This window comes from Sarcophilus harrisii, chromosome 3 (genome assembly GCF_902635505.1).
Source record: "Sarcophilus harrisii chromosome 3, mSarHar1.11, whole genome shotgun sequence".
NCBI classification, from domain to species: domain Eukaryota; kingdom Metazoa; phylum Chordata; class Mammalia; order Dasyuromorphia; family Dasyuridae; genus Sarcophilus; species Sarcophilus harrisii.
In genome coordinates, this window is record NC_045428.1 from 605205920 (window position 1) to 605223662 (window position 17743).

The 17743-nt window shown below is 31.9% G+C and overlaps 1 protein-coding gene and 2 long non-coding RNA genes across 6 annotated transcripts in view; 2 read left to right on the forward strand and 1 right to left on the reverse strand.

Annotated features, from left to right (window-relative positions):
• LOC116423058 overlaps positions 1–17743 on the forward strand; it is a 35787-nt gene that overhangs the window by 1607 nt on the left and 16437 nt on the right. For both annotated transcript variants that reach the window (XR_004233543.1, XR_004233542.1), the window contains exons 2-3: positions 1681–1763; positions 17486–17532. This is a non-coding gene — a long non-coding RNA (uncharacterized LOC116423058). The remainder of the gene's footprint in view (positions 1–1680; positions 1764–17485; positions 17533–17743) is intronic.
• On the forward strand, positions 1770–9196 carry LOC116423057. Its single transcript, XR_004233541.1, has 2 exons — positions 1770–4433; positions 8802–9196. It is a non-coding gene; the product is annotated as an uncharacterized LOC116423057 (long non-coding RNA).
• LOC100914984 (zinc finger protein 454-like) overlaps positions 13632–17743 on the reverse strand; it is a 388067-nt gene continuing 383955 nt past the window's right edge. For all 3 annotated transcript variants that reach the window (XM_031964040.1, XM_031964039.1, XM_031964041.1), the window contains one exon: positions 13632–15113. In XM_031964040.1, coding sequence (XP_031819900.1) covers positions 13648–15113 — 1466 coding nt within the window. In that variant the 3' untranslated portion in view covers positions 13632–13647. The remainder of the gene's footprint in view (positions 15114–17743) is intronic.

A 17743-nucleotide genomic window follows, 5' to 3' on the forward strand; every position in this document is an offset into this window, starting at 1 on the left:
CCGTTCTTTTTTGCAAAACCTACTAGTTAAGTTACTTCAATTAGTCCAGTTAAGTTCCTGGAGAGGTCCCATGAGTGGCAGTGGCTCCAAGCGGTCCCATAAAGACGATGGTTTCTATAGCCAGCATTCCCTCGAGGTGAGTGGATCCAGGCTTCTGAGAGCCCACGATCCCCGCGAACCGAGCGGCCCCAGCGCAGCCTCTGCTTCCCGCCGCCCTCTTCACTTTGGAGAATTTGCCGCTAGCTCCTAGTCCGCTCAGTGAACCCCAAGAAACCCCAGGGGTCCTCCCAGCCAGGGGCGGTGACAGCAGATGGCTATGGATGCTGTGGTTTAGTTCTTACCTTGGCAGTGCACTTTGGGGAGCGTGCTCATTGGTGGTGAGATGGACGTACCCAGAGCCAGAGCCCGCTCGGGCTTGGGGAGCCCACGGAGGGTCCGGCGAGCCTTGTGCTGACCCCATTGTGGCAGCCTGGGAAACCCGGACAGTCCCCAGTGCCAGGCCCGAACCACTGAATTGTCTTCAATTCTGAAGACCCCCCTGGTAGCTAGGCTCACTGATCGCATCCCAGCTCTGCTGGGGAGAGCCCAGCTCTGAGGGGATAGCCACACTTGCTAGAAAACCTATTGGGGGGGGGGGGTAGCTAGGTGACACAATGGAGAGAGCATCAGCCCTGAAGTCAGGAGCATCTGAGTTCAAATTTGACCCCAGACACTTAACATGTCCTAGCTGTGTGGCCCTAAGCAAGTCACTTGACCCCAGTTGCCTTGGAGAAAAAAATAAAGAAATAAAAACTATTTTAAGGAGAACTCATACAGGGTAAGCACTCCCAAGATAGTCAGAAAAAGTGATACAAGGACACTCAAGGTCTCTCTGAAAAACTTTAGAATTGATTGTGTGACATGGGAGACCCTGGCCCAGGGCTCACATGGCGGGCCCTCCTCAGAGAAGGGGCTGGGTTCTGTGAGCAAAGCAGGATTGGAGTAGTTCAGGAGAAATGGGAGATGGGCAAAGTTAGGGAACCCCCCCAAATGTTCAGAAGGACTATTTGTGTCTTGTATTGGATCAGCCACAATTAGACACACTGTATGTAACTCTTCTCATGCCAACATGTCATCTTGGCCTTCTTCAGGAAGGACATCAGTCATTCCAAGGTGGTTCAGGAAATTGGGGGTGAGGGGGATGTGTCTGTCTTTCTGACTCCAAGCCCCCGGCAGCACTCAAGGGTCTTTATAGTCCTGGTCATCCAGGCAGAAACTGTGGTGCCATCTTTGAATTCCCTTCTGGGTCTTCCATGTTACACAGTTAAAAAAAAATCCTTTTGATTCCTGTTGCATTGATGTCTCTCTCCTGCATCTTTTCCTCTTCCTATTTTAGGATTATTGTCCAGATGCAGGGTCTGCTCCCCCCATACTTGCTACTACCAAAGTCTCTAAATAGATCTTGCGGGCTTCATTCTGTTTTTCCATCAGTGCCATCCCATCGCTTCTTAAAATCTGAAAATGCTTGGTCTAAATTACTTTAGTTTACTACTTGGTCTAAATTACTTGGTTTAAATTACTTTAAAAAATATTCACCAGATGCACAATGTATACGTGTTCTCGAACTCAATCTAGTATTCAAGGTTCTGCATCCTGCAAGCCCAACCTCTCCTACAATGTTATTTAATTCCTAATTTCTAGGGAAATTGATGGACTCACTGTGCCCTGAATGGACCCGGAGTGCCAACAGTTGACTCACAGCATGGCTGTTCTCCTATTTCCTAGTAGGTATTCGCTCTCCCTACCTATCCCCACACCTCTCCTACCCCTTCCAGGTCATGTGGCTGACCCCAAACGAGGGGATTAGGGGCACCTAGAGATGAGAGGGACTTTGGTTTGTTAGTTGAAATAAGCAACTTCTTTGGGCAAGGTGAAGTAGTTGGGGTGTCGTGGATTCAAGACCATCTTGGAAAACCCAGTAGTTCTCTACTATAACTAACTCCACACTGGGTCATTAGAAGCAATTACTGAAGTGCCAAAGGATACAGGATGAATGGTCTTCCCAGTAATGTCTTTTGAAAATGCTTTGTCTTGAACTGTTTTTTCTGTTAAGGTGAGTTGTTATATCTGGATAATGGTAGATCGTGAATTTATTGAGAGAAATAATGCAGTTGGACCTCGAATATTAATCAATTAGACAGAATTGTATCCAGATCCTCTCTATATGAGGCCCCAGAGCTTGAGCTGCAGCTTCTAGGTTGACTTGCTTACTTACAGGAAATTAAGTAGAGGCCCTCCATCCCTGCTTTTCCTTGTCGTGGTTACCAAGGGCTATGTAGCAGAGAGCACAACTACACGGAAATGAGGGGTAGTTGTTCCAGAGTGACGGTTAGCTAGCCCTATAAAAATAGGCCCTAGAATGAGGAGGCGTCTCAGATTGTGGGAATATCCCACTGAGGGGACCAGGGACTGTTAGATAGAGGTCCATTGAGGAAGAGTTCTGCCTCAGTCTTATGTTTTGTAGATGGGATCATTTTAATCACCACAATGTCTATTAGAGTGTGTGACAAAATGTTGGAAAAGAATATTGAAAGAGATATATTTTATAAGAAAAAAATAATAATGATACATGATCAACTATTGGGAGAAAAGTATAACAAAATCCTCTTAAGAGATCTTTGTGAGGTTCCTTTGTTCTTCCTATATAACCTGTTAAAAACTCTCACCAGCTCTGCTGACAGTATTGTGAGATTCTATAATGCTGCAGTTTCAGGAACCAGGACCTCTCTCAGCCAATGTAAGAAAATGTGTGGGTTAAAATTTAAGTGACTACTGCATTGTATCAGAGATCATTTAGAAAATCACAGAATTATATGCTGTTAATTAATATACCTATCAGCCAAAGTAAGGAAATTTCTGGATAAAATTTAAGTGACTACTGCATTTTATCAGAGATCATTTAGAAAATCATAGAATTACATGCAGTTAATTAGTATACCTAGCAGCCAAAGTAAGGAAATTTGTGGGTAAAATTTAAGTAATTGCCACATTTTATCAGAGATCATTTAGAAAATCATAGAAATATATGCTGTTAATTAGTATTTAAGGAAATTTGTAGGTACAATTTAAGTAACTACTGCATTTTATCAGAAATCATTTAGAAAATCATAGAATTACATGCTGTTAATTAATATACCTATCAGCCAAAGTAAGGAAATTTGTGGGTAAAATTTAAGTGACTACTGCATTTTATCAGAGATCATTTAGAAAATCACAGAATTACATGCTGTTAATTAATATACCTATCAGCCAAAGTAAGGAAATTTGTGGGTAAAATTTAAGTAATTGCCACATTTTATCAGAGATCATTTAGAAAATCATAGAAATATATGCTGTTAATTAGTATTTAAGGAAATTTGTAGGTACAATTTAAGTAACTACTGCATTTTATCAGAAATCATTTAGAAAATCATAGAATTACATGCCGTTAATTAATATACCTATCAGCCAAAGTAAGGAAATTTGTGGGTAAAATTTAAGTGACTACTGCATTTTATCAGAGATCATTTAGAAAATCACAGAATTACATGCTGTTAATTAATATACCTATCAGCCAAAGTAAGGAAATTTGTGGGTAAAATTTAAGTGACTATTTTATTTTATCAGAGATCATTTAGAAAATCACAGAATTACATGCTGTTAATTAATATACCTATCAGCCAAAGTAAGGAAATTTGTGGGTAAAATTTAAGTGACTACTGCATTTTATCAGAGATCATTTAGAAAATCATAGAATTACATGCAGTTAATTAGTATACCTATCAGCCAAAGTAAGGAAATTTGTGGGTAAAATTTAAGTGACTACTGCATTTTATCAGAGATCATTTAGAAAATCACAGAATTACATGCTGTTAATTAATATACCTATCAGCCAAAGTAAGGAAATTTGTGGGTAAAATTTAAGTAACTACTGCATTTTATCAGAAATCATTTAGAAAATCACAGAAATATATGCTGTTAATTAGTATACCTAGCAGCCAAAGTAAGGAAATTTGTGGGTAAAATTTAAGTGACTACTGCATTTTATCAGAGATCATTTAGAAAATCACAGAATTACATGCTGTTAATTAATATACCTATCAGCCAAAGTAAGGAAATTTGTGGGTAAAATTTAAGTGAGTATTTTATTTTATCAGAGATCATTTAGAAAATTACAAAATTATATGCAGTTAATTAGTATACCTAGCAGCCAAAGTAAGGAAATTTGTGGGTAAAATTTAAGTAATTACCGCATTTCATCAGAGATCATTTAGAAAATCATAGAAATATATGCTGTTAATTAGTATTTAAGGAAATTTGTAGGTAAAATTTAAGTAACTACTGCATTTTATCAGAAATCATTTAGAAAATCACAGAAATATATGCTGTTAATTAGTATTTAAGGAAATTTGTAGGTAAAGTAACTACTGCATTTATCAGAATCATTTAGAAAATCATATGGTTAATTATTATAAGTAACTACTGCATTTTATCAGAAATCATTTAGAAAATCACAGAATTATATGCTGTTAATTAGTATACCTAGCAGCCAAAGTAAGGAAATTTGTGGGTAAAATTTAAGTGACTACTGCATTTTATCAGAGATCATTTAGAAAATCACAGAATTATATGCTGTTAATTAGTATACCTAGCAGCCAAAGTAAGGAAATTTGTGGGTAAAATTTAAGTAATTGCCACATTTTATCAGAGATCATTTAGAAAATCATAGAAATATATGCTGTTAATTAGTATTTAAGGAAATTTGTAGGTACAATTTAAGTAACTACTGCATTTTATCAGAGATCATTTAGAAAATCATAGAAATATATGCTGTTAATTAGTATTTAAGGAAATTTGTAGGTAAAATTTAAGTAACTACTGCATTTTATCAGAAATCATTTAGAAAATCATAGAATTACATGCAGTTAATTAGTATACCTAGCAGCCAAAGTAAGGAAATTTGTGGGTAAAATTTAAGTGACTACTGCATTTTATCAGAGATCATTTAGAAAATCACAAAGTTATATGCTGTTAATTAATATATCTATCAACCAAAGTAAGGAAATTTCTGGGTAAAATTTAAGTAACTACTGTATTTTATCAGAGAGCATTTAGAAAATCACAAAATTATATGCAGTTAATTAATATTTAAGGAAATTTGTAGGTAAAATTTAAGGAACTACTGCATTTTATCAGAGAGCATTTAAAAAATTAAAGAATTGTGTGCAGTTAAATAGTATACCTATCAGCCAAGGTAAGGAAATTTGTGGGTAAAATTTAGGACTACTGATTTTATCAGAGATCATTTTAGAAAACCAGAATTACGCTGTTAATTAATATACCTATCAAAAAAGAAGGAAATTTGTGGGTAAAATTTATGACTATTGTATTTTATCAGAGATCATTTAGAAAAAATTACAAAGTTATATGCAGTTAATTAGATACCTAGCAGCCAAAGAAGGAAATTTGTGGGGGAAAAATTTAAGTAATTACCATTTCATCAGAGATCATTTAGAAAATCATAGAAATATATGCTTTAATTAGATTTAAGGAAATTTGTGGTAAAAAAGTAATACTGCATTTTTATCAGAAATCATTTGAAAATCTAGAATTACATGCCGTTAATTAAATAAATATCAGCCAAAGTAAGGAAATTTTGGGTAAAATTAAAAAACCGATTTTATCAGAGATCAAAAAATCATAGAAATATATGTTTAATTAGTATTTAAGGAAATTTGTAGGTAAAATTTAAGTGACACTGCATTTTATCAGAAATCATTTAGAAAATCACAGAAAAATGCTGTTAATTAGTATTTAAGGAAATTTGTAGGACAAATTAACTACTGCATTTTATCAGAGATCATTTAGAAAATCACAGAATTATGCTGTTAATTATTCATAAGAGTACTGAATTTTATCATAGAGCAAAGAAAATCACAGAATTATATACAGTTAATTAGTATACCAGAGCCAAAGTAAGGAAATTTTGGGGTAAAATTTAAGAATTATGATTTCATCAGAACTTTAGAAAATCATAGAAATATATGCTGTTAATTAGTATTTAAGGAAATTTGTAGGTAAAATTTAAGTAACTACTGCATTTTATCAGAAATCATTTAGAAAATCACAGAAATATATGCTGTTAATTAGTATTTAAGGAAATTTGTAGGTAAATGTAAGTTACTACTGCATTTTATCAGAAAACATTTAGAAAATTACAAAATTATATGCAGTTAATTAGTATACCTACAGCCAAAGTAAGGAAATTTGTGGGTAAAATTTAAGTCATTGCATTTTATCAGAGATCATTTAGAAAATCATAGAAATATATGCTGTTAATTAGTATTTAAGGAAATTTGTAGGTAAAATTTAAAACTACTGCATTTTATCAGAAATCATTTAGAAAATCACAGAATTATATGCTGTTAATTATATACCAGCAGCCAAAGAAGGAAATTTGTGGGTAAAATTTAATAATTACCGCATTTTATCAGAGATCATTTAGAAAATCATAAAATAGCTGTTAATTAATTTTAAGGAAATTTGTAGGTAAAATTTAAGTGACTACTGCATTTTATCAGAAATCATTTAGAAAATCACAGAATTACATGCAGTTAATTAGTATACCTATCAGCCAAGGTAAGGAAATTTGTGGGTAAAATTTAAGTGACTACTGCATTTTATCAGAGATCATTTAGAAAATCACAGAATTACATGCTGTTAATTAATATACCTATCAGCCAAAGTAAGGAAATTTGTGGGTAAAATTTAAGTGACTACTGTATTTTATCAGAGATCATTTAGAAAATTACAAAATTATATGCAGTTAATTAGTATACCTATCAGCCAAAGTAAGGAAATTTGTGGGTAAAATTTAAGTGACTACTGCATTTTATCAGAGATCATTTAGAAAATCACAGAATTACATGCTGTTAATTAATATACCTATCAGCCAAAGTAAGGAAATTTGTGGGTAAAATTTAAGTGAGTATTTTATTTTATCAGAGATCATTTAGAAAATTACAAAATTATATGCAGTTAATTAGTATACCTAGCAGCCAAAGTAAGGAAATTTGTGGGTAAAATTTAAGTAATTACCGCATTTCATCAGAGATCATTTAGAAAATCACAGAAATATATGCTGTTAATTAGTATTTAAGGAAATTTGTAGGTACAATTTAAGTAACTACTGCATTTTATCAGAGATCATTTAGAAAATCACAGAATTATGCTGTTAATTAGTTCATAAGTAGCTACTGAATTTTATCATAGAGCATTTAGAAAATCACAGAATTATATACAGTTAATTAGTATACCTAGCAGCCAAAGTAAGGAAATTTGTGGGTAAAATTTAAGTAATTACCGCATTTTATCAGAGATCATTTAGAAAATCATAGAAATATATGCTGTTAATTAGTATTTAAGGAAATTTGTAGGTACAATTTAAGTAACTACTGCATTTTATCAGAAATCATTTAGAAAATCACAGAATTACATGCAGTTAATTAGTATACCTAGCAGCCAAAGTAAGGAAATTTGTGGGTAAAATTTAAGTGACTACTGCATTTTATCAGAGATCATTTAGAAAATCACAAAGTTATATGCTGTTAATTAATATATCTATCAACCAAAGTAAGGAAATTTCTGGGTAAAATTTAAGTAACTACTGCATTTTATCAGAGATCATTTAGAAAATCACAGAAATATATGCTGTTAATTAGTATTTAAGGAAATTTGTAGGTAAAATTTAAGTAACTACTGCATTTTATCAGAAATCATTTAGAAAATCATAGAATTACATGCAGTTAATTAGTATACCTATCAGCCAAGGTAAGGAAATTTGTGGGTAAAATTTAAGTGACTACTGCATTTTATCAGAGATCATTTAGAAAATCACAGAATTACATGCTGTTAATTAATATACCTATCAGCCAAAGTAAGGAAATTTGTGGGTAAAATTTAAGTGACTATTGTATTTTATCAGAGATCATTTAGAAAATTACAAAATTATATGCAGTTAATTAGTATACCTAGCAGCCAAAGTAAGGAAATTTGTGGGTAAAATTTAAGTAATTACCGCATTTCATCAGAGATCATTTAGAAAATCATAGAAATATATGCTGTTAATTAGTATTTAAGGAAATTTGTAGGTAAAATTTAAGTAACTACTGCATTTTATCAGAAATCATTTAGAAAATCACAGAAATATATGCTGTTAATTAGTATTTAAGGAAATTTGTAGGTACAATTTAAGTAACTACTGCATTTTATCAGAAATCATTTAGAAAATCACAGAAATATATGCTGTTAATTAGTATTTAAGGAAATTTGTAGGTAAAATTTAAGTAACTACTGCATTTTATCAGAAATCATTTAGAAAATCACAGAAATATATGCTGTTAATTAGTATTTAAGGAAATTTGTAGGTAAAATGTAAGTAACTACTGCATTTTATCAGAAATCATTTAGAAAATCACAGAATTATGCTGTTAATTAGTTCATAAGTAGCTACTGAATTTTATCATAGAGCATTTAGAAAATCACAGAATTATATACAGTTAATTAGTATACCTAGCAGCCAAAGTAAGGAAATTTGTGGGTAAAATTTAAGTAACTACTGCATTTTATCAGAGATCATTTAGAAAATCACAGAAATATATGCTGTTAATTAGTATTTAAGGAAATTTGTAGGTAAAATTTAAGTAACTACTGCATTTTATCAGAAATCATTTAGAAAATCACAGAAATATATGCTGTTAATTAGTATTTAAGGAAATTTGTAGGTAAAATGTAAGTTACTACTGCATTTTATCAGAAAACATTTAGAAAATTACAAAATTATATGCAGTTAATTAGTATACCTAGCAGCCAAAGTAAGGAAATTTGTGGGTAAAATTTAAGTGACTACTGCATTTTATCAGAGATCATTTAGAAAATCATAGAAATATATGCTGTTAATTAGTATTTAAGGAAATTTGTAGGTAAAATTTAAGTAACTACTGCATTTTATCAGAAATCATTTAGAAAATTACAAAATTATATGCAGTTAATTAGTATACCTAGCAGCCAAAGTAAGGAAATTTGTGGGTAAAATTTAAGTAATTGCCACATTTTATCAGAGATCATTTAGAAAATCATAGAAATATATGCTGTTAATTAGTATTTAAGGAAATTTGTAGGTACAATTTAAGTAACTACTGCATTTTATCAGAAATCATTTAGAAAATCATAGAATTACATGCAGTTAATTAGTATACCTATCAGCCAAGGTAAGGAAATTTGTGGGTAAAATTTAAGTGACTACTGCATTTTATCAGAGATCATTTAGAAAATCACAGAATTACATGCTGTTAATTAATTTAAAAATTTTAGGAAATTTAAGAAATTTTAAAATCTTTAAAATGAATATTTTAATTTTATAAGAAAAATTCATTTAGAAAATACAAATTATATCAGTTAATTAGTATACCAAGCCAAAAAAGGAAATTTGTGGGTAAATGTACCGATTTATCAGAAATCATTTTGAAAATCAAGAAATTACAATTGTTTGTTTTTAAAAATTTAATAATACCTTTTATCAGCCAAAAATAAGAAATTTGTTTAAAATTTAAGGTTTGAGGTAAAATTTTATTTTTATCAGAAAACATTTAGAAAATTACAAAATTATTGCAGTTAATTAGTATACCACAGCCCAAAGTAAGGAAATTTGTGGAAAATTTAATATTGCATTTTATCAGAGATATTTTAAAAATCATAGAAATATATGCTGTTAATTAGATTTAAGGAAATTTTGTAAAATTTTAAAATTTTAAGTTTTAAAAATTACTTTGCATTTTATTCCAGAAATAAAAATTTTTAAAAAAGAAAATCAAACAAGAAAATATAAATTTTTTAATTAGATTTAAAATTTGTGGTAAATTTAAGTAACTACCATTTTATCAGAAACATTTAGAAAATTAAAAAATTAATGCAGTTAATTAGTATACCTACAGCCAAAGGTAAGGAAATTTGTGGGTAAATTTATATCTGCATTTATCAGAATCATTTAAAAATCAAAAATAATGCTTTAATTAAATTAGCAAATAAGGAAATTTGTGGTAAAATTTAAGTAACTATTTTATTTTATAGAATCATTTAAAAATTACAAAAATTATATCATTAATTATAACCTACAGCCAAATAAAATTTGTTAAAATTTAAAGTAACCCATTTTATCAAGATCATTTAGAAAATCAAGAAATAATCTGTTAATTAATATTTAAAAATTTATAAAATTTTTATTTTTTTTATCAAAATCATTTAGAAAATCAAAAATTAATCATTAATTATATACCAACCAAAAGAAAATTTTTAAAATTTAAAAGATTTATCAGAATCATTTGAAAATCAAGAAATAATCTTTAATTATATTTAAAAAGTAGGAAATTTGTTTGTTTTAAAATTTTAGTACTTATTTTAATTTTATAGAGAATTTTTTGAAAAATTTAAAAATTATATCAGTTAATTAGTATACCTAGCAGCCAAAGTAAGGAAATTTGTGGGTAAAATTTAAGAATTACCGATTTTATCAGAATCATTTAAAAATTAGAAATATATCTGTTAATTATATTTAAGGAAATTTGTTAAATTTAAGTAATATTTTTATCAGAAATCATTTAGAAAATAAAATTTAACAGTTAATTAGTATACCTAGAGCCAAAGTAAGGAAATTTGTGGGTAAAATTTAAACACTGATTTTATCAAGATCATTTAGAAAATCAAAAATTATATGGTTTTAATTATATTTTTAAAAAGGAAATTTTTAAAATTTAAGTAACTACTGATTTTATCAGAAACATTTAGAAAAATCACAAAATTATATCGTTAATTAATATTTAAAAATTTTAGGTAAAATGGAACTACTGCATTTTATCAGAAATTTAAAAATTAAAATTTTCAGTTAAATAGTATACCTATAAAAGTAAGGAAATTTGTAGGTAAAATTTAAGTAACTACTGCATTTTATCAGAAATCATTTAGAAAATCACAGAAATATATGCTGTTAATTAGTATACTATCAGCAAGTAAGGAAATTTGTAGGTAAAATTTAAGTTACTACTGCATTTTATCAGAAAACATTTAGAAAATTACAAAATTATATGCAGTTAATTAGTATACCTAGCAGCCAAAGTAAGGAAATTTGTGGGTAAAATTTAAGTAATTACCGCATTTCATCAGAGATCATTTAGAAAATCATAGAAATATATGCTGTTAATTAGTATTTAAGGAAATTTGTAGGTAAAATTTAAGTAACTACTGCATTTTATCAGAAATCATTTAGAAAATCACAGAAATATATGCTGTTAATTAGTATTTAAGGAAATTTGTAGGTAAAATTTAAATAATTACCGCATTTTATCAGAGATCATTTAGAAAATCATAGAAATATATGCTGTTAATTAGTATTTAAGGAAATTTGTAGGTAAAATTTAAGTGACTACTGCATTTTATCAGAAATCATTTAGAAAATCACAGAAATATATGCTGTTAATTAGTATTTAAGGAAATTTGTAGGTACAATTTAAGTAACTACTGCATTTTATCAGAGATCATTTAGAAAATCACAGAATTATGCTGTTAATTAGTTCATAAGTAGCTACTGAATTTTATCATAGAGCATTTAGAAAATCACAGAATTATATACAGTTAATTAGTATACCTATCAGCCAAAGTAAGGAAATTTGTGGGTTAAAATTTAAGTGACTATTGCATTTTATCAGAGATCATTTAGAAAATCACGGAATTACATGCTGTTAATTAATATACCTATCAACCAAAAAATGTGCCAGTTAAACTTTAAGTAATTACTGGATTTTATCAGAAATCATTTAGAAAATCATGGAATTATATGCTGTTGATTAGTATACATATCATATGTGGTGAATTTTGACTTCAACAAGTCTATTCAATGTATGAAAATTTTAAGGAAAAGTGTATGAATTTGAACTAATTCTGTTAATGATTATTGTCATATGAACACAACTATAATCTGCCCTGACATATGATGCGTAAAGTTTTACTACTGGAGGCAGAATATTGTGGGGCTTTGATCCAATATAGCTCTAAGCTTTGATTTCAGATATAAGTGTCTAACCTCCTATAGTCCATCCTTTAAGGAAAATGGCAGCAGCTCAATGGAAATGACATCTATAAACTTATACCAAAGGAAATATGTCCCTGGGGAATAGATGAGAGTGGCATCTTAGGGAGACTAAAATAAGGACTTTCTTGGTTGAAGTTATTATGGAAGACATATACCCACCTGCTTAATTCTGAGTATGAAATCTGGTCATACAGTTGGCTAACTAGGACTCATACTATAGACCAAGATAAAATCAAAATGGGCACAATATTCAGATATAAAGAGGTAATATCATAAGCAAATTCAAAGGGCATGGAATATCTTACCTGTCAGATCTATACATAAGAAAAGAATTGATGACCAATTAAGAAATAGAGGATCAAACACAATGAATATATCGATTACAGAAAATTAAAAAGAGTTTGAAAAAACAAAATCAATGCAGCCAAGTTTAGGAGGAAAAAAAGCAGAAAAATGAGCAAAAAGGTTACAAGTTTTTCAGATAAAAGCCTCAATTCTCAAATGTATAGGGAACTAGAACTGTCAAAGTTGTAAATATGTGAGTCATTCTCCAGTTGATAAGTAGTCAAAGGAAATGAACAGGCAGTATGCAGAAGAAATTACAGCCATCTATAGAAATATTAAAATAGTTTAAAATCACTATTTATTGCAGAAATGGAAATTAAAACAAATCTGAGCTATAATATCACACCTATCAAATTTGCTCAAAAGAAAAAAAAATGTTGGAGGGAATGTGGAAAATCTGGGATATTGATACACTGGTGATAGAGCTGTGGATTGATCTACTATTCTGGAGGACAGTTTGGAACTGTGCCCCAAGAAGATTCAAACTGTGCATATTTGCTAGGCCTATGTCCCAGACATCAAAGATAAAGGAAAAGAACTTAAATATACAATATTGGTTGATAACTGTACTTTTGTGGTGGTAAGGAATTAGAAATTGATTATATAACACAATATTGTTTCAAAATTTAATATGATTATATTATTATATTGAGTTATATGACATGAAGAGCAGGATGGTTCCAGAAAAACCTTGTAAAAACTGATATGAAGTGATGAAAAGTAAAGTATGAAGAAACAGGAGATCACTGTATAGAGCAAAAGCAACATTGTATGATGTATAACTATTGAAAGACTTAGTTATTTTGACCAATACAACAATCCAAAATAATTCTAAAGGTTTTAGGATGAAAACTGCCAGAGAGGGAATGGATAGAGTATGAGTAGAAATTGTAGCACATTTTTCTTGCTGTTATTTCTAACAGGGAAATATTTTTCACATTTCCATATTTTCCATATCTTCACATGAGCAATTGATATTATATTTGTTACCTTAACATTAAATCAGGAAAAGTTAGTAGGGAAGAAAAGAATTGAGAAGTCAAAAATTCTTTTTTTCTTTTAATTTTTTTATTGTAATTTATTCTGTCTCTTTTGAAGAATTTTTTTATTTCCTGTCATGTTTTTCCATATTCATTACATTCCTAAGTTTTCTCTCCACTGTGGATTCTCTGATGTTTAGCAAGATTGGACCTATTTCTGAAAGCCTTTCCACACTGATTACAAGCAAAAGGTTTCTCTCCAGTGTGGATTTTCTGATGTTGAGCAAGATGGGAACTCTGTGTGAAAGTCTTTCCACACTCATTGCATTCAAAAGGCTTCTCTCCAGTGTGAATTCTCTGGTGTGTAGCAAGATGACACTTCCTTCCGAAAGTCTTTCCACACTGATTGCAATCGAAAGGTTTTTCTTCAGAGTGGATTCTCTGGTGTTTAACAAGATGGGAACTCCTTCTGAAAGCCTTTCCACACTGATTACAATCAAAAACTTTCTCTCCAATGTGGATCCTCTGATGTTTAACAAGATTGGACCTCTTTCTGAAAGTCTTTTCACACTGATTACATTCAAAAGGTTTCTCTCCTGTGTGGATTCTCTGATGTTCTGCAAGGTGGGAGCTCTGTGTGAAAGTCTTTCCACACTGATTACAATTGAAAGGTTTCTCTCCCGTGTGGATTCTCTGGTGTGTAGAAAGATGCGTGCTCCTAGTGAAAGTCTTTCCACATTGATTGCATTCAAACGGTTTCTCTCCAGTGTGGATTTTCTGGTGTTCAGCAAAATTTGACCTTTGGGCGAAAGTCTTTCCACACTGGCCACAATCAAAAGGTTTCTCTCCAGTGTGGATTCTACAGTGTCTGGCAAGATTGGAGCTCCGTGTGAAACTCTTTCCACACTGATAACACCCAAAGGGCTTTTTTTCAGTGTGGACTCTCTGATGCTCACGGAGTCTGCCCCAGAAGGGCTTTTCAGGGCCGACAACCTTGTAGAGCCCTCCAGGGTAAGTCCGTGAAGGCCTGCCAGGTTCCTGGTCCCAGCCAGCATCCTTCCCACCCGCTTGAGACTCCTGTCTCTTCCTGAGAGGACAGCCAGGAGGGGCTGAGTATTGGCAGGGGGCTGCCTCACACTTGTGCTCCCCCTCAGGTGGCTTTCTCTGGGGGATGGGCTGATGAGTAACAAGGGCCCTCCCACCTGCATCCCTCCCCCAAAGCATTTCCTCAGCATCACTTTCCTGAGGTCTAAGGAAGTCTAAATCACGGCTCAAGGCCACTTGCCATTGGCTCTCTGAGTAGGTCTGCACTTGGGGAGGCTTCTCCTGGGGCTGAAGAAGCTCTCCCTGTGCGGTGAAGCTTTGGTTGCTTGACCAGTGCTGAAGACACTTGTTCCTGGAGACCATTTTCTTACATTGACTGAGCAGTGGAGATTGCTTGAACCTCTTTCCAGTTTCATCCAACGCATCGTCGCTCTTTGGACTATTTACTTGGACGTTAGAGTCAAGGATTTCCCTCAAAGTGAAGGCACAGGGACCCTCCTTCGTGAATCTCCTCAGGTCATGTTCTTCCACAAAAAGTCCCAGCTTTCTCCTCATCTCATTTACTTCAAACTTGGGCTCTACAACTAAAAAAACAAAAACATATACACATGAGCAACAGCAGTAATTACATAAGTGTTATGGAGCTCATGACCCTCTCATCACCAACCTAAATGCAATGAAATTTCAGGAATATATTCTTGCAGCAAAAATTGGCATTTAATAGACTATGGCAATGTAAAGAGAAAAGACAGACAGCATGTGAAAGTGGCTAATGATGTACACAACTCACATTCAATAAAAGCAACAGCAAAAGGCAAGATAAGTATCAGACTGTTAACAATTTCTGTCATACTTCTCTCCACTTTTGCCAACAATTTTCACCAAGGAGTAAAGTCTGATCCCAAAACTTTCAATCTCTACATTTGTTAAATACCAGGTTATTGTAATTATTTGCTGCTGTGAATTGTATGACTTCTGCTCTGTTGACCCACTTTCTATTTCTTAGTCAGTACCACATAGTTTTGAAAGTTATAATACCTTATATATAAAGCCTTATAATACTTTTTAAAATTTGGTTCTGCTAAACTTCTTTGCTTTACATTTTCATTAGTTCCTTTCATATTCTTGAAGTTTTGCTCTTTCAAATAAATGCTATTTTTTTTTCCAATTCAGCAAAATAAATATTTAGTCATTTGATTGAGACAATCAAATTGGGAAGAGAAATTTGCTTAAGCAAAACTGTCATTCTTATTATATTGGTCCTTTCAATGAATGAACAATTATGTCTCCAATTACTTAACTCTGACTGTATTACTGTCACAGTTTTAAGTAAATGCTTTTTATCAACTTAAGGAAAAATCATTTTATAAACATTTTCAAGGCAAAAACTCAGGATTAAAAATAATAGAAATGAGTTTTGTATATTATCAAAAGTTTTTTTCTTCAACTATTGATAGAATCATATGATTTCCACCCACCCCTCCATCTTTTCTTATTGTTATAATTTTTTCTTAAACTAAACTGCCAAGCAATCAAACTCTGCAACAGAGACCACAACTCTATTGGCCAAATTTTTTGAATATCAAATGTACGCTTGCCAAAAAGACTGTTTTATGGAGAACTCACACAGGGCGAACACTCTCAAGGGGGTCAGAAAAAGCCATACAAGAGATATACTCTCAAAGTCTCTCTTAATAACTTTAGAATTGACTGTATGACCCAGGAGATGCTGGCCCAGGACCGCTCATCACGGCTTGCCCTCCTCAGAGAAGGGGCTCATAGAGCAAAGCAGAATTGAATGAACCCAGAAGAAATGTGAGATGCAGCAAGTCAGAGAATATTCCCACAAGGACCATCTATGCTCGACCTTTGGCAAAGCATTCTGAGCTTCTCTTGAGCTGATCAGCCACAGTGGGACATACCAACTTGACCCTAACATAGTGATATTATTTTGGTCTTCTTGGAGAACGAACCACCAACCAAACAAACATGCTCCTTAAGCTAATCCGTTCTTTATTCCTGATCTGACCCCAATTTGTCACAATGTATGTCATAATATATCATTGTATTCTTCCAGCTACTATTTTATATAGGAATTTTGCATCTGTATATATTAATTAAATTGGTCTCTAATTTTGATCTCTTTTTTGCTTTTCCAGCATTTGAATATCAATGCCATATTTGTTTCATGAAAGGAGTTTGGTAGTAGCCTTTCTTTGCCTATTTTCTTAAATCAGTTTTTGGATATTGGAATTGGCTGACCTTTAAATGTTTGGTAGAATTCCTTTGCAAATCTGTGTGAACCTGATGTTTCATTCTTAGAAAGCTCATTTATGACCTGCTTCGCTTTTTTCTAGAATAGGACCATGTAGATATTTTATTTCCTCTTCAGTTAATCCTCTGGGAATAAATCTCCAGGATTACCTGCCCTCTAATCCCTACTTCCTCTGTATCAGTTCTTTTCAGGACTCATTTTTATGTGATAACTGTTCCATATGACTTCTCCCAAGCCAGTTTTATTTTTGAGAATCAATCCATCATCCTCAACTTAACCCAAGGTTTGTTTGTTTGTTTTTCAAATTACCCAAGCAATGAGGATGTTGTTTTAAAAAAAAAAAGTACTTATGTTATTTTCACATGTAAAAAATAAAGTTTGACTTTAGTGAATCCCTTATAACTAGTACTTAATGTTTACCTTATTATTTTTCCTAGGTCTTCTATGTAAAGTTTTACATTGAGTTATCCTTTTTTTGTTGTAAATGCCTCTATGTCTTTCGATTCATTAAATGATCTTCAAAATCTTTCCATCCAGGATTATACTCAGCTTTCCTGAGTAAGTTAATTTTGGTCATAACCCTTGCTCTATGAAACACAGAAGCTTCTATTCTATTCTATAGAAGAGTTAACCTGATTGAGGTTCCACAATATTTACAATGTTTTTCCTTTTTGCTCCTAGATTGTCTGCTTAACCTGAGAGCTTTGAAACTTGACTATGATATTCCTGTAAGTATTCATCTTGGAATCTCTTTCGGGGTTGAACAGTGAATTTTTTTTTCTATTTCTACTTTTCCCTCGTGTTCAAAAACTTCATAGCAATTTTCTTTAATACTTTCCTGAAATATTCTGTCTTGATACTTTTTATGATTATAACTTTCAATTAGTTAAACAATTCTTATGTAATCTCTCCTTGACCTAGTCTCCATATCATTTATTT